The sequence below is a fragment of the Anopheles stephensi genome, chromosome 2, assembly GCF_013141755.1.
Source record: "Anopheles stephensi strain Indian chromosome 2, UCI_ANSTEP_V1.0, whole genome shotgun sequence".
In the NCBI taxonomy this organism is placed as follows: Eukaryota; Metazoa; Arthropoda; class Insecta; order Diptera; family Culicidae; genus Anopheles; species Anopheles stephensi.
The window spans coordinates 49,370,340-49,397,580 of record NC_050202.1 but is presented as its reverse complement, the minus strand read 5'-3'; the positions used below and the strand labels follow the sequence as shown (position 1 = coordinate 49,397,580).

The window sequence follows — 27,241 nt, the reverse complement described above, 5'->3', positions numbered from 1 at the left end:
TGTTCAAATCATTCAAACCCTTCCTTAGCCGATCGCCTACAATGGTTCCAAGTATTTGTTCGGGCTGCGTATTGTTTTAGCCATTTTTTATCTAACTCCGGTTTTCCGATATCCAGTATTGAATGCGATCGGGTTACACTTCCAACCACACACACACATTCTTCGCCGAATGCTCTCCGACGGGAAAAGATCATGTACCGACCTTTTAGTCCAATATTCCGGTTCTGTTTATTCTTATTTCCATATTTGTTTCGATTTTTCTCCTCTCTTCTTGGCAAATGGAAAATGGCAGCCCTTTTGCATGTGTGCTTTTTCTATTCATGAATCTACTGGGTACTGGATGTGTACAGTAAACAACCGTTCTGTGGCTGCAATTCCGGTGCTGCCAGAAGCTTGTTAATCAATGATACCGAACTAGACGATGGATGATTACCGAATCTAGTGCTTTTTGTTTGTTAAATTTACCTGTCGGTTTTAAATTTTTCCACAGAATCTTGGAGCTGGTTGGTTCCGGGAGCTTACAGCTATTGCTAGCCATAGAGCTAGCTTAGCACTGCACTTGGTGTAATTTAGGGCTAATGGAAATCATACCGATTTATGTAGAAACCTAATTTCCCTTACTCATACTCACTTGCATTGAACGAGTAGTCTGAGAATTTTCCTTTTCAGGATAGTTTTCATCCTTCTTTGGCAGAGTCCACAATTAGGTGGTGCGCACGAGTGAGAGAACTTAATTGGGTTTATGCAAATTAACGAATCAAATAATAGTGTTCGTTCTTATTGCAAGCTTGTAAACGATTGTTTTACCATTCTATATGCTTTTTGTTAATCAGCCAACTGTGCGAAAAAATCATAAGGCATCTTTGATAGAAAGAAACTGAATAGTTTAGAGGGCTGGGCCTGGATTAAATGTTAGTTGTTGAAAAAGGAATTTACATTTATTAAGTATTATTAAATTATGAGCTGAAGGGTCATCAAGCTTGCAAAAATTAAATCTCGACCCCTTGAAAACAAGAAAACTTATTAGAAGTTTATGATTGCAAGCAATTTTCTATCTTAACAATTAAGGTAACCAACATATAGTGTCTAGCAATAGCGGAACAGCACGTTGGTTGGATAGATGTGATTAGATAAGGTTATTGTACCGATATTGCATGAAGGGGGATGTCGGGTGGTCGTTGCGATTCCCACGGCTTTAGGTCGAATTTCATCCGGGGGTGAGAGCCCCTGTAGTGATGACTGACCAGCAAGACTGTCAGGATCACGCAGGTTATTCAGCCAACAAGAAGAACAATGATCTGAAATCGGCTCTGTTTAACGACTTGCCAATTCAATGAAAACTTTGTAAAGTTATGTTATAGTATATAATATGTTATTTAAGATAATGTATAATGATGTACCATTTACTAAATTTAAATTTGTTATTGGTATGCAGAAGAGTTGTACATATTTATCACATTTTCCCCTTATACAGATTGTATGTCTCTCCAACTTATCCTAAATCGATTTTCGTCTTAGTGTGCTCGAAATTTCCTTACCTATTGTCCAGATAAATGAAATATTATTTAAGTTATTTTTGTTCTTGCTATCTCATGGCTTTTTTTACTATCTAATGCCGTATTGACTCGTGTTTTGTTATTCAAAATCCTTGGTGTATGGCTTGACTCAGGAATAACCTTTTATCGGTCCTAAAGTCCTCAATTTGCGAAAACTATCTGGGATTTTTAAGTCCATTTCTGTATCTCCTCTGATCTATGGTCAACTCGATACTAAAGTACTGTTCTATTGTTAGGTCATCCACTGCTAGCAACTACATTGATCGTGTCGCACGGATGCAGGTCTGGTTGATTTTTCGAAAAATTTCCTGATGATCTTACCTCTATCATACCCAATTACGCTTCCAGATGTCGTGTTTTGGGCATTAGAGTCATTTGAAACTCGTCGCTCGATCACTCAATCGTCTTCCATTGCGACACTTCTATTGGATTGCTTCGATGCTCCCGATCAGCTTTCTACAATCTGTTCCATACGCAATTCGCCCTCTTTTCAACATTCCGTGTGCCAGTTTAACTTACCGTATCATTGGTTAGGTTCTCACCTATTTTTATCATCCAATCGTGTTGTTCTTCGATCCCTCTCTTTAACTCCTGTCACTCGTTCTTTCCTTCCTCCCAAGCAGCGTACGGTTAGGTTCCGTAAGTCTAGTTAGTAAGTAGTGTGTTATTCTATTATTTAAATTCAGTTCATGTATCATGTGTGGTGTAGGTATACGTGTCCTGACGTTTACCACGGACACTATTCTAACACTAACCTAGTACTTATCAGTGATACTATCCTATTACTTATTTACAAAAACATCTAATTTAACCTATTCCTAATACTACCTATTGCTTAACCGTATACACTACAACACGCTCGCAGTTGAACGAAATATGCTTCTTATCTGGACTCTGTATGGTAATAGCTTCTAAATATGGCCTATCTGTTTAACTTTTTAAAATTTTGGGCATCTGTATCGATACTCGTCTTTGATTATCCCATTTCTGTTTATAGCTTCTTTATGATATTTATTGCTCTTTAGAAAAACGAACAGTAAAAGCTTCCGTTTTCAATTTAAATTTGGCGATGCTGCCCACCAATAGAGTACTTCATTGAAGCTGCTTATTTCATCAATAAGTTCATCGCGCAAAAAAGCAAAAACTTTGTCCAGAACACAAAAAACATTTTAATTTGTTTAAATTCCACCACACATTCCATTCCACATACCAGCAAACGATAGGAAGGAGAGAAAATAAATAAAAAAATCCCCCAACGGAAAGCACTCATGAACTATTCCGCTTCCCAATTCCGATAAGTCCTGAGGCCGGTCGTGATGCTATCGGTGCCTTGACCACGGGCAGATAATATGCTCGACCTGGCTCGGCAATGTTGGCATGCAAGAAATTTACGATGATTACCCCGCGGAGCTTACTTGTTTGGCGAAGGAATTTCTTTTACTGCGTGCTTCTCTCCTGCAGCGCGGAAGACGCGTAGAGGCAAATGAAGAGCGCCCAAATGAAGCAGAAGTGGGAGCTAATCTTGCTGAAGCTCCTAAAGACGAAATGGTAACCTCGATAGCCGGCCAGCGGGACCCTCCCTCAGTTGACTAGATACCGTATGATGCATCGAGTTTACTTTCCGATAAGCTAAACTTCGGCCACTGCTGCTGCCATGGGGGTTTAGGGACTCGGGAAAAGAATGGAAGTCCCGTCCGCCCAGTGCCGACCGAGCAGCGCTGGGCAGGAAAATAAATGACTCTGACAACCGGGGCATACATATGCGAACGGAACCGACCCCAACCAAGCTTATGCTGGGGACGGACGGACAACCCCGACGAACAAAGCGCCATACAAAATACATATGCATATATCAGATCGCATCGGTGCGATGTGACAAGAAAAATCTTTCCCCCGTTGCTTCCCAGTGGACACAGTGGCCAAACCGGCCTCACGATGGGTTGGAATTTCGCCAAACAAATTTCACCAAAGCCATGCTCAGGAAGCATCGCTCCTGGTCGAGATCAGGGCAGATTGCGAACATTTGCGATCCCGAGGATGCACTGGAGAAATTCTTTATCGGCCATGGTTTAACGGCCAAGCGAACGGACCACGCTAGAAAAGAGTTCCTTGTGCTCGGGAAACTCCACTTCGCTGTATTATACATTCATATCCCCGACGCTCGGGAACACGAGGGCAAGCGCTCTAGTACTTCCTGTTTCCGCACGGTGAAGCATTCGGGTAGCTTTTGTCAATTTATCGAAGTCGATGTATGTAAAAGAAGGCGATTTCTTGCGCACAAAACCCTTCAGGAGAAAAGGTGTTTTCAGAACGATTGAACAAAGCATGGACGAACAGGGAAGACGCTGTCCGAGATAGGAAATAATATTTATCGACCATTGATGTAACGTTGCAAAAAGTTCGTTCGAAGCTCTCTCGGCTCTATCAGCTTACCAACGGAAGATGCAAAACATCCCAAATTCTAAAGAATCTATCCGGGGTTTGCTTATGCTGCCAACCAAAAAAAAAAAAAAGGCAGGTATCGAAACATCAAGAACTCATCCGACACCGGACCGGAAAGAACACTGAACCGGGTGCCGATCGATTGACGAGAAAATGAAAGTGCCCCAAATTAGCTTCTTTTATTCATGCTCGTGTGCTCCTGAACTAGCCTTTCCGTACTGAAGCAATCGGATCCTGTTGGTTCCAAGTAGGTTCCTACCCCGAGCAAACCCTTTCGAAGTAATCTTATAGTTTTTTCCCCATCAGCTGTAGTGGTCCAGGTGCGTTTGGGTCTTGGGCCAAGCAGGGAAGGTTCTCCCAAAGGCCATTTTTCGTTTCTCCAGAACGAGGGTCTTCAGTCTCGTGTGCGGCAGTTCTGCTGACCCTTCTTAAGGACCGGACTGGCATAAACTGTCATGTTAAACAGATCCCGACCCTGCACGGGGCGGGTAGAGTTAATAAACGTTCCGGGTGAAGCGATGAAAAATCGGCCCAATTTCCTGGGAACAAAGAAAAAAAACAACACCCCCCCCAATGTACCGGGTACATGGATAGTCATCGCAAACCCCTTTGACCGGGACACAACTAATGAGCACCAGCCCCACATATTTCAATAAATGTCAGCTACAAACGTTGCTCCTGGTGCCTGCCATGGTGCGGTAGAATCTAAGCACATGACGCCACCGACCAAACTTTGTCCAACAATTCCCACCGAAAGAAGTCTGTCAGGTGTGATTAAAGATATGGGCCAACTACCGATACAGCCACACCTCCGATATGACACGCACACACATGTACACATGCATATCAGCCGTACTAATAATGATTTAATAAAAATTCAAATTAAGCCATTAATTATTCATGAAACATGGTTGGTTTTGGTGTTAGCCGGAGTGGGAACGGAACGCTAAGCATCGGGCGGCGTCAGGAGGCAAAAATATTATTATTACGAGCCGACAAACGCCCTGTCTCATAAAACGGCTGGAGTTTGAGGTTTTCTTCCCTCAAGTTTTGGGTATGAGGACTCGCACGCACACACACACACGTGTGAGGTGTGATTGAGTGGTTAACATGCACACATACCGTTCGCGTGAACAACCCCGCCTGATTGTCTTGAGCGGCCGTCAAACACGATGGCACGGTGACGGGTTTTTCCGAAAACTCCAGCCCACTTTCATGTGTGCTGAAGGATGATGGTCGTCTCGTTCGGTTGCTTATTTGAAAATGTTCTGGCCGGGAAACGTGGGAACTTTTTTGTTTATTTCCTCACACCCGAACATTGGGAAGTTTGTGCCACGCAAAGGGAAAAAAACTTTGCAGCGGGAAGCGTTCCTTCAACATGATGAAAAACTTTGATTTTCATTCGCTTCGGTACCTTACAAAACAGGCAAGAGCGACGCTTCACTCGATGGTAGGCTTTTCCACCAGGAATCGTTATTACCGTTTTATGATTTAGATTTTTGTGATTTCGTAGAACGGTGTGTGTGTTTAATAATCGGAACGTTGATTGATTTAGCGTTGTTGCGTATAATATTCAATATTGGAAGAAGAAGACCTACACGGGCAAGCCCGTAGATGCCTGTACAGACGGACGGTTTCCACATGGTTTGCCGTCAGCTTCAGCACGACCACCGACCACGTGCGTGTGGTTTTGTGGCATTTTATTAATATTGTAAACTGACCACGATGGGTTCTTCTTCGGACGTGCTTTCTAATAAATTGCATTTGTTTTTGCACCTTACAGTAGAGCTAGTGGTGGTGCTGGTGGTCACGGGTACGTTCGTTTGCTGATTGATGTTTTTTCCCTTCAGTAAACCGCACTGTAATTGCCCGGTATAATGGGTTTGGCACTGTATTGGCGTCACCAGAAAGCAATGATTTTAACGATTGTGGTTGATGAAGGGAATCAACATTAGAGCCAGTCTTTGATGCAAGTGGATGAGAATTGGTTTAGACATTCTTGTGATTTTACAATTATGTGTTTGTAAACTTTTTTTCACTAAGGGTGGTGTTTTTGATAAAAGTGTAAATGTGGGAGCTTTAGAATGCCTCAAAGTGTAAGCCTCAAGCTAAGGAGCTAAGCTTAGGAACACCTAAGCCTGAAAGCTATAGTTTCCCCTTGAAATTTCATTTTGTCAAATTGTTTTATGATTTGTGTTGTTAGATAAAAATAACTTAATGCCAGGAGTCAACATTTAAGAGTTCTCTTTACACTGATTGCTTTAGTAACTTTAAGTCAAGTTTCTGCTATTCTGCTACTGGGACTACCACGCCTCCTCTGTCCGTGTGGACGGCCTAAAAGGACTTTACGGGCTGGGTCGTCCGGTGTCATTCTCATGATATGATCAGCCCACCGGAGCCTTGTGAGTCTAATTCGCTGCACTATGGTGAGATCATCGTAAAGCTCGTAAAGCTTGTCATTGTAGCGGCTCCTCCATTGTCTTTCCACACTGACGTGGCCAAAAGTCTTTACTTCTATACTAGCGAGGAAAAAGTTTTCTTGATAGATTTTTCACATGACATTTAAGATATTTGAATGTCCAATAAGCTGCTCTATAACATTCAAAACTATTTCCGTGGCTATTAACTTATAGATTGTCCGAACTAGGTTCCAATGCTAAGAAGAGTTGATGCGTTATTGTTATTTCCCATCAGGCACTTCAAAGTGAAACAGACACTGAGATGTCACAGAACGTCGTGGCGCCAGCGACTCCAGAACTCCAGAAGTGGAAGTCAAGTGACATTATCTTTGAGGCAGACCGGTGGTAGAGGCGATATCGGCGCCGATCCTCGTACGGCAGGACCGGGGATCAAACTCCATCTGTACCGTTCCCTGAAGTAAGGATTGTGACTATTCATCTACGTGGCATCATTAAGTTTAGTAAGCCAGAAACGGCAGGCACGGCACCAAAAAGAAGTCGTTAGCCCAAAGAAGAATAAGATTCTGGGTGTGTGTGATTGGGTCATGAGAGATAGTCTGATTGAAAATCACATAGCCTTTATTTGATATGTTTTCTATATATTGACTTCAGATTTCGACACCTATACTTTGGGATAAAGAAATGTAATTTTCTGTACTGCACTGTATTTAATTAAAAAATCAACTTCTAAATAGCAACATAAATCCTCTCTTTGAAAAAAAAAGGTATTTGAGATTTTTCAAAATTTAATCTGTATTTAGTTGAGATGAGAACTGCTGATCAGCGAACCCATGTGTCATGGATTGGATTAGATGAAAATTCGATGGTACACATCACAATGACCTAGTCGTGCCTTAAAGAGTGTTTTGGCCAATTTTTCACACAGTTCTTCGCTCAAACGCATCAAGTATTTGAAATCGTTCACCGGTGATTGTTTCTACCGGATTCAAAAGCTCGTAATAGATGATGCAGGGGCGGTCCCACCAAATACTAAGCAGAAGCGATGATCGTCCGCCACGGAGCAATCACCGCTTCGAAAGCAGCGAAACCACTCTCGACACCTTATTTTGCTTAGGAAAGCATCACATTGATTGAAGAATTGTTCCAAGAAAAAGTGAAGTTGTGATTTATTTTGAATTAAACTTTTAAAGAAAATTTCAGCATATTTTGAAATAATTTATTTTTAAAAATATGAAATACATCCAGACCTTACCTTCTAACCTTTATAAAGCTTTCAATCCAAAGCTTATGGCTCTAAGCACATTTCAAGCTTCCGCCAAAATGATATCCGACCACTGTTTCGGGTCATAATTTACAACCACCAATCTGGAGTTGAAACCTTTTCGGGTGGAATGTTTTTAACCTACGCTGCGTCGCTACCTAAACGCTTTTGCAATGCGGGTTCACTGCCGAGGATAAAAAAGCATAAATTTTCCAATATCAACAACAGTCTCATTAAACGGGGGTTCGCTGCGAAATGCGCCAAAGAAATACTGCTTCCGCGAGAGGCTGCTCCACGGCTTCGTGGGTGATGAATGGAAGTATGAGCGAATTTTCGGTCGCCTTCGAATCCATTTTTGGCTTCGACACTTAAACCCAACCCAGCCGTAAGCCAACCCAGGTCCAGCATTATGGACGATTATTTCTGTTTAAGGACCACCAGTACGGCAGGTCCTTAAACAGAGCTTCTCGGAAGAAATTCTTGTTCGTAGGAAAAAATTTTTTTGGAAGAAAAAGCATTAAACTGTAGGAAAATTATTTTTTACAGTAAAACAGAAACAATTTTTGTAGTTGATTCTTGCTAAACGAACCCGGTACCAGGGTAGCAGAAAGATAAAAATATCCAAAAAGAATCTCGCTGGTCGCTATTTTCCGAGGAAAAGATATTTTATCTCATGCGTGCTGTGTCGCCCACTGCTGGTGACTACTGCCACCCGTTGAAGATTACATTTCCCTCTAAATCACCAACCCCCCCCCCCCCCCCATCCCTCATAGCTCCACATTTTCCATCATCTGAAACACAATATTTGAAGAGTGTAGCGGTTTGGCTGGCTGGTAACGTCGGAAGCCAAAACTACAGCGAGGAATCAGAAGCTATTTGCGCTAATGCAAGCAAAACATGGAACAAAAGTGGAGCCGGAAAAGCGCCCTTGCCACAGCAACCGCATCGCCCGGTATGTGTGCGACCGGGGAGGGAGAAAATACCAAAGAAATGCGCTCGCTTCACTTATTGAATTTTCCTTTGAAAATAATTCACGATGATAGAGGCAAACAAAACGGAAAAATCAATTTTCGCCCAACCGCTCGACCCCCCCGCGCTGTCGCCCCCGCTACTACCAATTTTCCCAACGATGGTTTGTTATTCCGTTCCGCTTGTTCAGCTCTCGTCACACGACGGCTATGGGGTGCCCATTGCACTAAGCCATCGAATTTCCACTGCCACTCCACTCCACCGTTGTCCGTGCCTGCTTCTACTTATAGTGCTACGACGCCGGTAACTAGCTGCAATGGGTGGCAATAGGGAAGGGAGAGAAGGGAAACGGTGGCATCCGAACCTGAAATGAGATACGACTCAGATTTTCCTGATTTTGTCCCTACACACTGTCCTCGAACGGTGCGCACGTTGTCGTCTTCATCTGCCCATCCTGTCTGCCACAATGTCGTCGTTCGATCATGGCCGGCTTAGGAAGGGCGAGCGAGCGCGCGCGTGAGCTTGTGTCCTTCTCGTGGCGTACTTCTATTTGTAACGTACCACCCGTAAGACCGACGGTAAGCACCAGCTTTGACGCACTGTGGGTGGGTGGGTGGATAGAATTGTGCAAAGAAAGCACAATGGAAGCATTGCACAAACACGGAATCCCCATCGTGCCGGCATCGCTCGTTCCGGCTAAAGCACTCATCAAGCAGTGGCACAGCGGCAAGCAGAAAGATAATACGGAAAAAGTAAATCTTCCCGTTTACTTTTCTTCTCTTCCTCCTGCTTCTTCTTCTTCTTCTACTGCTGCGGTCGTCATCCTTGGCCCGTATCCTTGGCTTCGATATTTTTGTACCACACTCAAGGAAGGTTCGGCGGCGAGTCGCGTCTCGTGGAGCACCTTGTAACCGGCACTTTGTTTGGCTTGAGAATATCAGTTTTGACGTGCGGAGGACTTTAAGCGTCGCGGAGGTTGATTGGGAATGCAAGGAAGGTTTCGTTTCGCGTCCGGTGAGGTATATGTGATTAAAAATGATTGAATATGTTTGAAGTCATTTTTCACTCAATCCGTGGTACGTTGGAGCGATTCTTTTTGGAGATGGAATGATACAAATAAGCAAGTTGTCAAATAAGCAAAGATTGTTTTGAAATTGAGGCTTTGAAGAGGAGGGGAATGGAAATGTTACTTATAAAAAAGCTACAACAGTTTAACCAAACGTGATCAAGGTTCCAATATTGGCTCTAGTCAAATAATCCATGTCAGAATCGATTGTAAACTGTACTTTGGGTCACGAGGCTGATCCTTACACGGTGAACTGCTGAAGGGCTCTGACCTCACAAACTCCCTTCCTGGTCAGCATTTTGAATGAGATAGAAGTCTTCATCCTCCATCCCGCTTGGGTCCTCGAAGGAGCTGAATCCATCAGATGGTGGACCTGGTGTTCACTGCTGTCCGAAACGCTTCCATGTACAACTGACTACCCAATTACGGCCAAACCAAGTCATGCAAGCCAGTAATGGCAGACCAAGATCTCTGGAGTTTGTTAGAATCAAAGAAGTGACATAAGCTATCAAAGTATTCTAATGCATCATAAATTTATCAGGAAACAAAGGCTTTATTGTATTGAGGACTTATCGTTATAAACTTTTATCCAAAAGAAGGAATATTCGTCTAAACGTAGAGCATGTACGACAAAATGGACATCCATTGACCAAAGCAGAACGGCTCGGTGGTAGAGGCGACTTCAATGCTGGTCTTCACACGGCAGGACCACCTATCAAGTCATATCAGGATCGTAAATCCGTGGTGAGGACTGAATATCCGGCGACGTGATATCAATAAGTCTAGCAAGCCAGAAAGACCATCCCAGTATTAGAGATCGTTATACCGAGAAAGTCTGAGATTGAGGTCACCAGGTAATTACTACTCAAAAACAGCAGCAATTGATGCTTATGAAAAGCATCTTCGAGCCACTGAGCGATCAAAGAGGTTGTCATTTGGGCACTGGACAATGAGAAATTATTCTATTTCCGGAGTTCCTTTAAGAGACATAGTAGTTCTTCTGTTATTCCTTCCTTATTGGTTTTTTCAACTCCAGAGCTCTTGGCTGTAAGTCTTCAGCCTTGAGTCATTCTTGAGGTAGCTAGATTTCGCTTAAGTATAAATTTTTAAGACAGTTATCATCCAAGCATGAAAATCGGATAAATATTGATATTGATCGATACTATGTGTAGCTGTGATAGGTCGGAAAAGAATCTTAAAATGTTTTTCATACAAAAAAGGGTTCAAAAAAGTAAAATTCTTGTTCTTTAATAAGTATTTATGATAATTTACTGATATAAAACAAGGTTAGTTTGCTTGAGTTGGCCCTAATATTCCGACGGTACATTATCAATTGGCACACTTGCTCTGACGAAATATGAAATTCGATTGGTAAGAGGCTCATAAACCCCATGAAGGCATCCTACATAAATCAACTGCGTGTGCGATTTTCTTCTATCAGCAACAACACGGAAAAGCTCTACCGATACCGAACCGAGATATCGACCCGGTCGTTACGATGTAACGCACTTCGTAACGCTGACAACACGACCGATTTACGCTTGACGCTCGTCGAGTTCCAAAGTCACAACAACACCCCATAAGTCAATAGAGATAGCGCAAAGCTAAGGTTGTAAAGCCTGTGCTCCAAAACGAGTGTTGTTGCTCACTGTCTTCATCAGTAAAAATATGGAACGAAATATCAAACGATTTTTTGCTACTCTTTTTCCCCAACAGTCAATCGACATCAAAATCAAAATGGCCAACTCAGCTCAACGTACTGGTATTTTTCTGATCACCTTTTTGCCACATTTTTTTTTCTAACTTAATGTTTTTTTTTCTTCTTGTCTTTTCGTTATCTTGCTGCTATCTTCACCGCGGCTGTAGGGCGATGATTTTCTTTTACTCCACACCACGCTTGATGAACGGCTCTTGAACTTTTACTGTGCTTTTCTTGCACCGACACGCTCACTCCACTCGCCATTGATTCCGGTCGAGTGTCTTTCAATTTGAAGCTCTCAATGATAAGAAGTTGAAGGTTGATTGGCATGCTTGAAACAAGTGTATGATTGATTAGTTGGTCGATTTCGTCGGTCCGTCCGTTCGTGGCCCAGCGCAACGAAGATTACTGCGGGTACGGATCATCGGCAAACGTGGCAAATGGTGGACCGAAAAATCCGCACGCACCCTAACACATCCGCAAGAGATGACGAGGAGTCGCAGCGTGACGGTCGGTGGTAAAGTGCTCGCACTGCCCGCACCTGGCCATTTGGTGGGTTTGTTCTGGTTGGAGCGGAAGCCGAAATAATAACCCAACCGAAACGCTTTCCCCCCGATAGAACACGGACACACACAATCCCGTACATTGGCAGCGGGTCAGAGAGAAAATCGAATTTCCGCTCGGGCGAAGCCGGGGCCAAATTATATTAGCACAAGATGAGACTTGTTTTACAAATCAGCAAACACACCAGACCAAACCGGAGTCCACGGGACCAAGCGCATTCGGAGGGTTAATGCTCAGTGTTGCCATTTGTATTATGGCTGAGAGGGATCTTCCTTTTTTTTTTGTTGCAAGTGTGTGTTTTTCCGGAGCTCAGAGAAGAAGGTCTTTCTTTCTACGGTTTGAATTCCACCATAGACATACTTCATCCTGTTGGGAGCTTCCCTTTGATGGTTCGTCAAAAAAGATAATGCAAGGAACTCTGCAGGTATTTGAAGATGTTCGTCGGTGTTTTCATAGATCTTGGTTGATGAGAAGACGCCCGAATGCTCACGTAATCGTAGAGAGCGAGAGCTACTCTTGAAAAACAAAACCAAGCGTTCCTTCCAGACTGCCGAGCGGTGAGCCTAAGGCCGCGAAAGGAATGAAAAGAATCCGTAACGAGAAGATTAACAGACAAAATCACAACCCGACGTGCAGGCAGCAGCCTCTTCCTAAAGCTTCTTAAATGGGGTAGATTTCGCATTCGTCAGGTCTCGTCTCTCGATCTGTTCGTTCCCAACTCTACTCGGTGAAGGTGAAGGAAATTGGACATTTTCCTCACATCTTCCCGGTCGTGTATTACCTACGTAATGGAAGGCTTTTCGTGGAAGAAAGGTAGAGAATGGGCGAAAAAATATAATAGAAACATTATCTACGTGCGCTGGAAAAATGATCGAATTAGACTGAACTGCTACCGGCGGGGATGGTTGGATCGGTGCTTGCGGATGGCAGTTTGATCCGAAAATGATATTTCACCCGTGGTGGCAGCGGCTACAGGATACCACCTGTCTGGATCTTTGGCAAGGCGCAAACACCGGATCCAAAGAGCGCGACGTTGGATGTTTCATGCCGTCAAATTGCTTTAACATTTTCGAAACATTTGCTTCCACGCCCAGCTGGACTCGTCTTCTCGCGCGGATCGTTCAGTGATGCTCGATGTGTAACGTGTAGTCCGTGTGCAAACGTTCGTCGGCTTCATCGTTTGGAGCGTCTAGCGTAATGCTTTTATCACCTGCACAATTGACAGCTTTATTGGCGTTGATGGTGCCCAAAATCGTTCCGGAGAAAATTCATACCATGCCGCTTGATTCCGTACGTGTAATTTTTCTCACCCATCGTCGAAATGCTTTTTTTTTGCTTTCTATCCGGAACGTTTATCTGTCATGTTTGAACGGGTATGCAAAACAACCACATCACACGGGGAGGGGTTGAAATCTTTCATTGGAAAGAGATGGGCAGAAGTGGGTGAGTTGTTGAGGAAATTCGATCCATTGCTGGTGTATGAATAGTTAGCGAGGAATTTGGCACAATTGACAGCATTGAAACGTGAGTTTACAACACGTATTCTCTTTTCATGCTACGCTGGTATGCATATGTTTGTTTAATGTACATAACAAAGGTAGAATGAGAAAATGATGATGTTTTTCTTGTCAACCACGTCAAACATTTGTTCATCTAGCAGAATAACGTAATTGACAGTTATTGAAAATTAGTTGGTGCATAACCTATAAAGGGGGAAATTCTTTCAAGGATGATTTCCTTATTGAATTACACATAAATTATTGAATTAATACAATCAGCAAACTTATGTAGTATTAACAATAAAACGATTCTTTTCTTTGAAGATCGCCTTGATTATCTGATTTTGCTCGCTTAGATTTAAACTGAGACCCGATTATAGATAAGACTGTCCTGATATTTAGAAAACCTTTAACTGGACACATCTCTCACCCAGTCATGGCTTTGAACTCTCTTGAGCGGTGAGATATAACGGATAAATTTCACCTTGAAGGATGTGAATGAGATGTTGGAATACGATACCCCTTCAAAGACACAGGCCGTTAGACAATGAAGTCACTTGTCAGGCAAAGCCTGTTGTTCTCTTATGACAAGACTATTGGATATTCTATAAGGCCATAACGAAGAGGCTCTCTTGCTAGACAAGGTCTCTCGGGTGACAAGTTCTCTTAAACGACAAGGTTCCCTGGAATTGATCTCTTTTCTACTTATTAGCAGTCTGTGGAGTTTTGAGAACCTCGATCATTTAGAGATAGCCGAACTTGTTTTTGGTATGGAACCTCGTTTTAGCTCCTTCAAACGACGAGTTTTGAAGAGTGTGCTTCTGGCTAATCAATGCCATGCTGGTTTAGCGGGTTGATCTTCTGATAGAAAAACTACTCGTGGTATGTTGTTTCTTAGTAGATGTGGTATCGCCAACGATTCTCAGGAAATGCGATCTCTTAGTCAAATAAGCTCCTTCGACAACGAGGATCCTTGGCCAACACGTGCTCTTGATAGTTAAAACTTTGTTGTATGTATATGATTTTTTGGAAGAAAAGGTCATAAGGAATGAAACAGCTCACTTAAGAGAAAGGGTCTTTGGCCACAATGGCTACTAGCAAAAAGAAGAATAAAAAAGGGCGTGCCGTCCTTGATTAAAAAATATTAAGCGACAGGTGAGGATTCTTTCGTAACGAGGTGTCTAGCTAGACAAGGCATCCTAGAAATGTGATGTTTCTTAGGCAATAGATCTATACAAGGTTGGGTGAAATGGTCTTATGGAAGTTAAAGCTTCATAGACTAATCGAAGATGATGAGAGAAATACCTCATGCTATCCTACTTCTGCAAGTAGAAGAAGCACTTTCGAAAACGAGATCTCTTACACGATAAGGTCTCTTGAACGATAAGACTCCCGAGAGAATTAGTATCATTTGACGGCACGACCTTTGGCAGGATAAACCTCATGGTATTGAGTTCTCATGATAAACGAGGTTTCTTGGAATACGACAGTCCTTCAAAGGCAACGCTGAACGTCAAGAGTTCTTGTAAAACGCAGAGTCTAGGACTATGCTTAACTTAAACAACAATTTATAGAAAACCACAGGCTCCCAAGTAAACGAGACCTCCAGTCGCATGTTGCTTGATAGGCTAGTTCTCTTGCTAGAGAATGAAGGATCATCTCATAATGTGACCAGTTGCTGAAACTCTTCTCGGATTCGGATTGTTGCTAGTTGAGGTCTCTTGCTTGACAAGGTGTCCCTGAAACGACTAAGATCTACAGTTTCTTGGCAAACAAAGATTAGTGCAATGCAAGCGCTCTTGATAAACCAGGTTCCTTCGACTGAATATCTTGAATGGTGAGGCCTCTGGAGATCGTCCACTTCGACCTTCATTAAGTCCTCAACGACTCCCTCCACAAACAAATGCAATTTGTTTGTTCTTTATTGTGGATCTATCGCTTTTAGTTAAAAACAAAACTCGAATAAAATATTCACCATTACATTAAACAAACAAATTTCAATTAACCGTTAATGAAAAAATCTCCCAAACTCTCAATCACCACGCAAGCTTTAAACGTCCATAAATTCTCCACAAATCCTTAATCGCATTAATATGTCCAGGCACGATGGTTGTAAATGTGGAAAATAAATAAACTCCTACCAGCGCGTCCACTCCACTTCCACTTCGAGGGAGCTAATTTTCTCTAACGCATTGCAACTCACTAGCAGATCGGATGAACCAACTCAACCGTTCAGCGCCTTTTGGAAGTGGTAATTAAAACCATGCCTCAACAAACAAACAGACCAGTCCGGCAAAGCGAGCGAAACTACTGCCACTGTAGCCCACAAGCATCATCAAGCGCTTAAACACATCGTTGGCCTTTTTTTTCTGTGTGTCAGTCGTATAAAGCCAGTTCAATTTAATTAAAGCAAAATCCCGGTCATTCACATTTCCGCATCCCGGGAAGCCGCGGGCACGGAATGTCTCGACGCGACTCGATTTTTACAAAGATTTCACGTTTTCCGTGTGCCGTTTTGCGTTCGTAATGGTCCCAAAAAGAATTGGTTTTTATTCATTCCACTCACGATTCTTGTTCCAGGCAACGAATCGGTGAAGATCGGCGCACCGGAGTTGCTGGGAAAGATGAAATAAAAATTATTTCCCTTTTTAATGTTATCCTTGTATTGTGAACAGTCAATGGGGGACTGTTGAGTGAAGCAGTGGTCAACAAAGTCTTAATCTGGGAGCAAAACTGACGGCCGGACTGGATGAGCTTCCAGCCAATAGAAGTAATGACGGCTCGAGTCTTTAGGTCTACCCTTTCAAGAGAAACGGGGGAGATTTTTCGCAAGATCCTAGAGCTGAGAGGTTTAAAGTTCCCTTCCACTTTTCCCTCTTTCCCATTTGTACTGAGGGTTGATAAGCCACAGAGCACCATTCGCCTTCAGTTCTAAATAATTCTCTACTTTCCCAAGAACCCGAGTGCGAGAATTTATAATTCCCTAATTAGCTTGAATAAACTTTACCGCATTAAGCGGTATGGGCGACTGGCAGCAAACGACTAATTATGGATTTTTCCTTTGCCTCTGTTCTTTTCTTTTTCAGATCTGCAGTCATTTTTGCGCCAGGCCAGGCCTCCGGAAAGCAGTACAAAAATTGCAAAACTCTGTGTACCCGTTCGGTTAACAGAAAAATGGTGGAAGAAAAGTCGACGCATCTCGCCCCAAACGAACGTGACGTACAGCATTTGCTTCCAACTCAGTGAAAGGATAAATAATGGTGCAAAAACACACACACACAAACACACCGAAACAAATTCCGCGCTCCCAACACGCCGACTGACGACTCGCGACCGGCTCGGGAGTGACTTTACACGCTGGCCCCCAATTGTAGACAAACTGGCCCACGCCGTAGACATTTGCTGCGGTTGAACAGACATAAAAAGGCACAACGAGTGCGGTGGGAGGGGTTGGCTTCTCTCCGTTACCCATTACCATCGGAATTGAGTAATTATGTGCTGCTTAATGCTAAAATAAACACGCCGCTTCCAACCAAACGGGTTTCGCGTTTTCGCGGGTTGCTATTGCATGTGCGTGTTGATTCTCTCTCTCTCTCTCTCTCTCTCACACACAACCAAAAGCTGCTAACAGTGGCTACAAAAACAACAAACGGGACAGCACAGCACCAGCATCGACTGGCAACGCCATTACGATAATAAATAAACGGTGTGTTTTGCATAAACACGGCAGCGACGGAGCAGCTGTCCGAGCTGTTCGAGCCTACCGAACCGCTCGAGCTCCTCCAGCATGAGCGTTACAGGAATGACAGCAAAGTGCGATTTAGATTTTACAGGATCAAAGTAAACTGTGCTACTGTGTGTGTATGATCAGGTGGGATGTGTTGTGTGTGTGTTTTACCGGTGCGTTTTGTTGTAGCAGGATTGTAATAGTGCAGTACAATCGGTGTAGTTGGTGTTTTCGTGATCCAAATGTAACAGTTATGATAATTTTTGATTATTTTCAGGAGGGTTTTTTTTGTTCGATTTGAATGCGAGTGAATGTTCATTATTAATGAAATTGAACTGAAGCTATCGAAGGTATCTTGAACACCAGAATGGTCTAGCAGTAAATTTGGCAGGAAAATTATTTTATTGAATTAAATTAAATTTATGGTGTAAAAAAGTTCAACATAACTATCCCCTTATATTTCTTTGTTCATCGTAACATTTAACTGTGTTTACAAAAAAATGAACCATTCCACAAACTGAAATTTTGAAAGTCGAAGTAATTTATCTATATCGGTTTAAATTACTAGTCATGTTTGAGGATTGAAATTTGATTCAAAGTTCTAATTTCCATTTTGGTTTTATCTTTTCTTTAAAGTTTGCCGATATTTTAAACTGAATAAATAAAACATTTAATTTAGTAAACAAAGTCGTAATTTTGCAATTTCCTTTGATCCTGATTTATAAAGTACTGGGCGCCTCCATTTGTTCCCGGAAGCTTGGTACAGCTACAAATTTTGACTAGGGACTTAATTTGTTTCTTGCTGTACAGTGATGGTTCATATAGTAGGTCCTCCAAATTTTAAAAATCATGAGTCAAAATCATGATTGTAATTTTCAACGAATCAACTTAGTGTTTTGTTGTTCATTTTTGAATAATATGTTGGGAAAACGATCCTGGAATTGGATGAATAAAGAAATCAATTCTGATTATCCATTTGCCATTCTCATGAAAATCAGGCAAAACAAATAATTTTCAATTAAAGAAAACTTTACCTCAAATGTCTGATAGGAATAATTTTTATAATTTTCTATACCTTCTCTTTCTATTTTTAAACTTAAACACAGCCCAGCTAAGTTATTATAAGGTTAGATATTTTTTTGTTACATCAGTTTTTGATTTTATTAAAGTATTTTCTTAATTACTTACTCATGGCTTTATTATTTCATAAAACCTTCCAATTTTCCGTCATGATGAACAGTGATTTGGAATGCACTATCCCAAGAGGCACTTTTCAAATGCTGTTCATTCTGGTACAAAAAGAAAAGCCATAAAAATCAATCATTTTGCTAAAATGGATGCTTCAAATACGCTCCTGAAATTAATTATCAAAATACGTTAAATTTGTCACGTTCACTCGCTCCGTCAAACTGCTTGCTATTTTAACAGGACCCATTCATGACGTTAACAGCCTACCATCGGGCCAATTTTTAGCACTATCCTTTATCGTCACTTTATCCCTGCAACGAGTTACCGAATTGCAATGCTAATTGAAATTATGAAATTTAATTAAATGTTAACCATGACGAGTGACACAAAGCTGACACCGCTCGATACGAGCCAGGCTGAAGATGAAAGGCGTGAACAACAATAACGACAACAAACGGTCACCTCCCCTCATGGTCACGTGTAGCTGGCGGCCGGTCACCTCTATTCACGCAACACACTTTCACCCCGTTCTCATGTAGCGGGCATAATTTCATGTGTGCAAAGCGACCGGAAGCGGCGTAAAGTGCCTGCCTCGCATGGCTCATTTCCAAACCTTCTAAACGTTGCTTTATCCTCCAGGTGTAATCGTCTCACGGACACGTTCAATCTGACCCATGTTTTTCACTTTTCATCTTCTCCCTCTTCCCTCTCCTTGTGTAGGTGAAACAAATAAATACACACGCACAGCGAAAAACAACAAGTGACATGCATTTAACGGGATAGTGGTGTAATAGTTTGGTGCGTGCCGTGTTGTGTGACGCCGTGCGTACGGCCCCTGTCTACAGTGGGTGTGTGTGTGTGTAATGAAGTGTAGTAGATTTTCGGTGCTGTACAAATTGTGTCGAAGGGCCGGGTGGTAGTGAGGAAGGTAAGGGAGACCACATACTTCCACCCTCCAGCGTATAAATACCACCAGGAAGCTTCTGTCCAGCAGGAAGTCCTGCATTGTCAGTTCATCCTTTCGAACCGTTGGCCGTGTCATTAGGCCGAGTGAAAGTGGAAGTGTGAGTGAGTGTGTATGCAGCAGGACACACTGACATCGACGGAAGCTTTCAGCAGCAGCAACAGCGACAGGCCCTTTCATCCAACGCTCCAAGCCGGCAGGCGTAACGTACGACACACGCCCGTAAAATGGATTATTGGAAATTAATTGTTCTAATTATATCAGCCATCTACGTGAAAGGTAAGCAACATAAAATCACATTAATTTATACACCCACACCCACCGAGCAAGGGTCCCGGGGAAATGGGTGACCCGAGACCGAGAGTGGTAGAGTGAGTGGTGAAGTAAAATATTTTCCCATGAACAAGGAACAGGGAACAATGGGCGCCAGCATAAACGATGGGTTGATTTGTACAAGGCCAGTCCTGTGAGTTTCGGCGGGCGTTCCAACGCCCGGTGTATGTGTGTGAAGATGATATGGCAGGGTTACTGACATGGGTTGGCATCTATCAATCGTCCTATCTTGACGGTGTTACGCTTGAGCCTCAATCATGTTGGATTAGAGTTTTTTTTTTGTGTAGAAGCTTTCCAAAGAAAGCGATCCGGAAGTAGTGTGAAGCCGCATCCGGTGCTGATAGTAGTTTGCTTTATTCAATTATATTCTATGGATTGCGTTCGCTGAGTAAAGATGGGGAAGCATCGATGAATTTGTCCGAGAATGCGTGTTTGAAATTGTTTGCATTACAAGTAAGAGGTATTGTTGGATGCAATCGTTCTGGAATCGTTTGTGATAAGCGGCAATGCTGCTCGTTTATGTTCATTTGTTACCGTTTCTTTTGATTTGTGGATTCATTTTGTTTGCAAAATGTTCAATAAATGAGAGGCTGAGAATAAAAAGAATTTACTTATTGTTTAGCATCTATTGACAGATATTTAAATTTAAAAAGTGATAAATTCTTCTAGGCAAGTTATAAACATTTTGGGAAACTAAAATTATTAGAAGAATGTCCTGTTATTTTTTGAAAAAAAATAAAAAATGCCGCATTTTGAAATATGGATCTGTTTTGATAATATTCAGGGATATTAAATAATTTTCAAGTAATATAAGAATCTGTTTGATAAATTGTTGAATTAATCAAGTATCAAATAAACGCAAATCATTTAAGAGGACAGAATTTCCTTGTAAAATGCTTATAGTCAAACGTTTCTTTGATCCTGATATATGAAGTACTGGGCGCCTCCATTTGTTCCTGGAAGCTTCATACCGTAATAGAAATTTACTAAGAAAATCAATATGCTCTCGACAATCCGGCGTCAAAGCTCTTGATTTATTTTAACGAATTGACACCAAATGAAATCTGATCTTTATGATGTAAGCATGCCAAACAAACTGATTTTTATTTATAATAAATGTCATTTTTATTTATAAATGTCAAAATTTATGTCATTTTTAAATTGCTGATACATGAGTCTCTACAATAATTCGTAAATGCTAAAACACAGTTGTTTTGGAAGTTATGTATTGAAATTAGCACGTAAAGCAAAACAACGATTAAAATGCTTTATCTGTTGTAAATATCAGGATATGTTGATCTAACTGCTGTAATAAGATAAACATAATGTTGAGGTCATCAAATATCAGATTCCCTGACATAAAAACGTTTCTAGCAAGTCAAGGCATAATCAATTGTAGAAACTTTGCCAATCGACTAAGAATAGAGCCATAACCCTTTTTTAAACATTTTCCATTTATTCTGGATCATCAATAAACATGTTTTTGAATAGAACTCAGTGCACTTTTTTTTTATTTGTGAAGAATGGCCTGGCCGTATTGCTTGCAAATTTAGGATATTTACTCGATACAACTAACGACTTGCGTTCCAGTAACGCTAAAATGCCATGAATAGCTCTGTATACTTTCTTTCAATTATTTCAATTATTTAGACAGTCAGAAAACGCTATATTCTCATCTGGTGTATCTGCAATACCCTATTTTATGCAAAAATCTTCCCGGAAGCCGTCTTCTACTTCCGGTGATTATATTGGCAAGCTTCCTGAAGCCTATGAATAGATCGGTTCAGTTTTACCGGAAGGATTTATGGAAATCATTGATCGTCTTAGGTTTATGTGCCTTGGTCCAATTTTGAATCAAGATATCCATCCAAGAAAATGTGTTTGTTTGCTGTAAATGAATTAATCTTGAGATGATCCGTTACCATTGAGGGTAAATGGAAATTCTTGGTACGATTTGGTTTCGTTATCCTTACGTTCAAAGCTTAAACAATGAAGTTAATCGACAATGAGTTCTATTTATTTCTTTTGTTGCGGGTACGTTTATTTATCTTCAGTTAAGGTGGTTTCATTCTCTTACAATCCTTATTAGTTCTTGGCTCCCGGGGTTCCACACACTACAGGCGCTCTGCTCAGTTCGCTGTTTAGTTTATTTATTCATGGTCATAAATATTACACTTAAATTAACTGGACCATTTCATATCCTAACCCCCCCAACCGAGAGCCTGCATTTTCTACATGAGCACACACTTGGAACCGTAACGATGGAGATAGTAATACAGTTGGTATCCTTGGTGGCCATCACGAGGGGCGAGAGAGAAAAAATATCGTCAAAGGAATGTACCTTAGCGTGGATGAAACCTTGCCCATAAGCTTCATTCAGATAGCACATCCCTTCCGTTTGATGATTATTATCGATCCTCAGGATGATGGTAGCGATTGGGCAGTGAGTTTTTGTGGTCCCGCCGCTGAGCACATGGATTTCGGTGTGCCACGAAGCCATTGGCAATGCCGGTGGAGTGTAATTTTTACACAAAATTGAGTTTACCTGATGCCGAACCAAGGAAACCCGGCGTGGATCGACCCACCATAACGGATCGTGGTGGTTGGTGTACGATCGGAGATACTGTCGTTCGTTTGCACGACTTCGCCAGTAATAAACATAATCCTGAACCGAGCGACGGTGTGCAATCGTCCGTTGGCCATCTTTCGTTCTGCCAGTGCCTTGGATATCCTTGCAGCAACAAAAAACACACACACCTTTCCATCCTTTTCTACTCACACACATGAATGTGGTGATCAAAAGCATATGCCACACTCAGCCATCAGCCACCCCATCGCTACCAACCCTCTTCGGTCAGTAATTATTCGCCTCAAATACCATTTTTATGGGTCGCCAACGCAAATGGCTCGAGGGCTTCCTTGGAGAGGATTTACTGTCGCACCACCATCCACCCAGGTCGCCACCGGGAAATGGATTAGATACGGATCCAGCACCAGCACAACGAACGGTCACTCGAGATGCATGTCCCGGGGCGATCGTTACCGTACGACAGCGGCTAAGCGGATAGCGTACTTCCATATGCGCTATCATACGGGTCCATCGGTGGACGGTCGGTTTGTGTTAAGGCTTCGCTTATAAATACATCCCCAACGAAGAAAAACCCCTCCGGGTGGGAGGTGTCTCTGGGGTGAGAAAAGTTTCCGCCAAACAAATCTTTCCCCGAGGCCTTCGGTCCGTAATACCGCCCGAACCCTTAATAAGTGAAATGAGACTTTAACGGACGAATTGAGGTGTCAATGGGGTTTGTTTGCCGGCTGGTGAAGAGTGTGTCATTAACATGAGCTTTTATGCGTGTACTTGGAGATGTCGTCGACCATTTCGTTTGGCAGTGGCTGGTTATTGCATATGAATGTCACAATTCAAATAGTTTAGGCATAATGGTCGACATGTTCCACAAGTGAGGACTAATTTAATAACCATGACTTTCTACCACACACTTCAAACTTCTGGTGCGGTGTGTGTGAGTCTTCAAGCCGCAGCTTTAAGTCATCGGAACCATTTCCACCGTAAATGAAAGCTTATTTCCGACCCGGGCTCTACCGACGACAACCACAAACTCATTCAACAAGCAGCAATATGGACAGTAATGAAGCTCTATTTTAAAGTTTTATCGTCCATTTTGCGGAACACTGTGGACTGCGGAACACGTTGGACGTACCGTATCAGAGCGTATGGGCAATGAAAACAGAGCGTCCTGTTCATTCCGACGATCGGCCGAGCAGAGTTTTTTTGGTAGCCAGGGAGGCTTAACAGCTTGCCAACAGCTTCTCCGGCTTTTTCCCGGCCGGTAAGGTTAATCGCAAACAATTGAAAATTTGATGTCACCTCAACATCCGGCTGCGTCTAAACGTCAAGCGGGCGCCTGTGGTCATGTCGGATGGACACTTTAGTAACCGAAAGCTTACCATCACACACACACTGAGCTCACAGAAGATGTGTGTGTGTGTGTGTGTGTGTGTTACCGAAGAGGATGAGTTCCGTTTGCTGGAGTGGAATATACTATTTATTATCTACTTGTGGTAAGCGTATCATCCCGAGAAGGTAACAACCCGTACCAGGCTCCTTGTAGGTCTTCCTTGCTCCCGGGGCACATAAGCTTGTGGTCTTTTATTTGTTCAGCCCATGTCTACTTAGCTCCACCCCGAAGGAAAGTCGATCCACAGCTGTCTACGGTTGACGTGAGGCGTCGACACACGTTTGTAGCGCAACCTTGCCCGGAGGATGACCGAGATTTATGGGCACCACTACGATGCCTTGGTAGGTGAGCTGGAGCTATACATCTGGCGGCGTTCGGTTACTACACTTCACGGATAAAAGCGTTGAACGAACGGAGGGGAAAAAAGTATCTCTTGTCTCTAACGAAGTTTCGAACGGACATCAGACATTCTGGCCGACAACTTCTAGCCGTCTGGATATAGTTTGAGTGAGAGAGAGAAAGCAAAGTAAAGCAAGCATGAAGCTTTTTTGTGTTGCTTTCGTCTTCAAGCTTTCATTTACCATGTGTGTAATGCGTTTAGCCGTGGAACTACACTTTTTCAGAACAGAACAGAACTTCAGGCACAAGTAGGAAAAGTGTTGCGATAAGCAGGACCGACCAATCATCATTGTCCGTAAAGTTCTGGTCATTCTTCAATAGCAACTACGATTTGCTGCTATTTCACACAAATCATGACGTTTGTTTATCTTTGGATTTTTGAAAGAGGATTTCTAACAAATCTTGCTCGTCTCAGGGACAACCGGGGGAAACCTACCCAAACCATGGACAACTTTGTGTCATACAATGTCCTGTGGCACTTTTGACACGTTTGAGCTGGTGATGGTGATGAGATGAACCAAATATTCTACGGACCGTAAGGACCGTATGTGTAGCTGAGAATACTGGTTCGTTCCACACAGATGACCTTCTAGTGAAAAACTCCGACGGAAACGGAAGCTTGAACTGTTGGCTAAAAAAGGTCGCCGGTGACGCCTCACTGGCGTGACATTTCGATCCATGTTTTTTCGGTCCTTCCTTTTGCTGTTCAAGTGGCTCTAAGGTGGAGCGATAATAAAGGAACGAGAACGTGCCGCATGATAATGCTGGTGTTGCTAGGATGCAATGTCCGTGACTACGGGTGCGGAGTTGTCGATGGTGATCGTTACCGGCGTCATGTTTACTGTCTGCATTATTGAGCGTTTACAAGCGGTGTGTACGTGGTACATGTTCTGGCCTGGAGACCGCTTTCCAAAACCTGCTCATAATACCTCGAACCTCGGCTTAAAGTGTTGAAACGTTTCCAACGAATATTTGCCTGCTTGGCTGTTGTTTTTATTACTAAATAGAACAAATAAGGAAATTCATCCTTCACAAACACCTGCCAGAGCAACAAGCAGATTCACAGAATAACGGACGATATTTTTTTTTTTTTTTCGTTATTGCTTTCACAGGAAACAGTCTCAAATGGGCCTGCCGTCATGAAACAGGAATTCTCGAAACACAACACACAGTACATCAATTTACAGGATTAGCATAATTCTCTTGAAAGCAAAACTTTCCCCCGAAACGTGATTGTAAATGACAGCGATGAGTTGGGCGGCCGGCACATCTGAGTGTCTGGGATGAAAGGTTTTTTTTCTTTTCTCTCCCCCAAGGACCAGAACCTTCTCCTGTGTGTGTGTGCGTGCGTACAGTTCATTTTACGATGATGATGATGATGTCACATGCAGAATTTGGCCCGAGAAGCTCCGCCGGGAAGGTGCAGAGCCTAAGGTGACAGTAGGAGGATTCGAGTAATATAAAGAACTACAGTCGAACTTATTCTCGTCCGGGACTAACCTAACTCTATTCCCCGGGTGGCAGGATGGAATCCCCTTCTTTGTTCCCCCCCCCTTGGTACACCGCAACCACCAAGCTGTGTACAATTTTCGGTGACAAACTGACACAATTCGGGACAAGTTTTTGGAGCTCTGTCTGGAGCGACTGTCTGGAGCGGTACGAGGACGGCAATCACGGCAGTCTTGAATTAGCTCGTTTGCATAACTTAGTGCATCCGTGTATCGACTATTGCGTGCAATGGGGACAGAAAGTAAGGAACGAGAGTTTTTTTCGGGGGGGAGAGAGAGAAAGAATTCTCTGAACAAAATGGCGCACGCCAGATAAACTCCGGATTGCCTCTGATGTGGTGGTGAGCCGAAAAATGAAAACTTTAAATCGTCACCACCCGGCAGATAATCTGGGTGGCAAGTTTTCTAATTATCATACACCGAGCGGAATTCAACTTTGGCCGTCCGTGTGGTTTTGCCCGTTGCTGCAACTGCAGCAGCAGTACGAGCACCAGGCTATTTTGACCTAGTTTTTCCTTCGATGGCACGGAACGGCTTCGACCGGGCGCTTTTCCACGAAATCAACTTAAATGTATCGGATTTAAGGAAGTTTTCCATTTTTCATGCCAACTTACCGGTGAGCGTGCTGCCAAAGTTAAGTGTATCCTGGTGCGGTTTCGATCCACAGACATTGAGCGAGCGAGTGCGAGAGAGCAAGAGAGATAGAACCGCTTTTTGCCAGGAACCTGCATGTGTAGTTGAAGGTTTTTGGGGGTTTGTATCTCACTCTTGGATAACAGCCGAGGAATCGCACATCGTTGTACGTGCCTTCCTTTCCAGAAATCCGTCCCAGACGTGCATTGCCAAACAAAAAAAGAGGAAACCAAAGGAAGTGATAACTCTCCCGTATATCTAACCATTCGGTTGCATTAAGACAGTGGTGGTGGAGAAAACCCCTGAAAAAGAAACATTCCACCAGCCGAAGCACGAAGAAGTTTACGCATCTCCCAAGTGTGAACATGACCAAAGTTCCGGATGCCAAAGTTCGACCCCGGTATCGTGCCCGTTGCGCACGCGAACACGAGCTAGACGTGCTCAGCTTCTTTTCGACAGCTTAATGCCACACACGTGATGGGTAGCAAGAAATCAATTTTTGAACCCCGGAGCGGCAACCAGACTAGGCAGGAGGGCTGCCAAATCTGCCTTTTGGATGGGTATGAAAAAAATACACCGAACGACAAAAAGTATCCCTCGACGCCGGACGGTTTTCGAGGAGGGAAAAGTTAGAGATAATGTTCATTTTGATTTTGCGTGGTACCACGTCAGGGACAGGGAACACGGTTCACAAGTTTGGACAGTTAGCGCTGTCAGTTAGCTTACGGCGGGTGAAGACACGTGAAGTAGGATGGGGTTCCCTGGGAAGGACTTCGTTTACTGACTGTTCGTACTTCATTCGAACAAATAAACGAACATGTTCGCACCTTGCGAGCGAGGTGTGTGAGCTGCGCCGTACCTATCCGTCAAAGGGACTTGTAGCGCATTTGTACTTTTTTTCTTCTGAATATTCATCCCATTTCAAGTTGCTCGTTCCTACCCGCAAATGTGTGTGTGTTTTCGAAGTGTGGAAAAGTTGTGTATATTGCATTTTGCACTTGCCAAATTCATTACCGCTTCAAATTTCTCTAACAAT

The 27,241-nt window shown here is 42.8% G+C and overlaps 1 protein-coding gene across 5 annotated transcripts in view; it reads left to right on the top strand.

Moving 5' to 3' along the window:
- The window catches only part of LOC118508385 (B-cell receptor CD22), a 126,424-nt gene that overhangs the window by 22,750 nt on the left and 76,433 nt on the right, over nucleotides 1-27,241 (top strand). For 3 of the 5 annotated variants that reach the window (XM_036048125.1, XM_036048128.1, XM_036048123.1), the window contains exon 2: nucleotides 19,112-19,634. In XM_036048125.1, coding sequence (XP_035904018.1) covers nucleotides 19,583-19,634 — 52 coding nt within the window. In that variant the 5' untranslated portion in view covers nucleotides 19,112-19,582. Of the gene's footprint in view, nucleotides 1-17,417; nucleotides 17,554-18,309; nucleotides 18,330-19,111; nucleotides 19,635-27,241 lie in introns of those variants that run through there. The other 2 variants (XM_036048124.1, XM_036048126.1) reach the window with 2 other exon arrangements.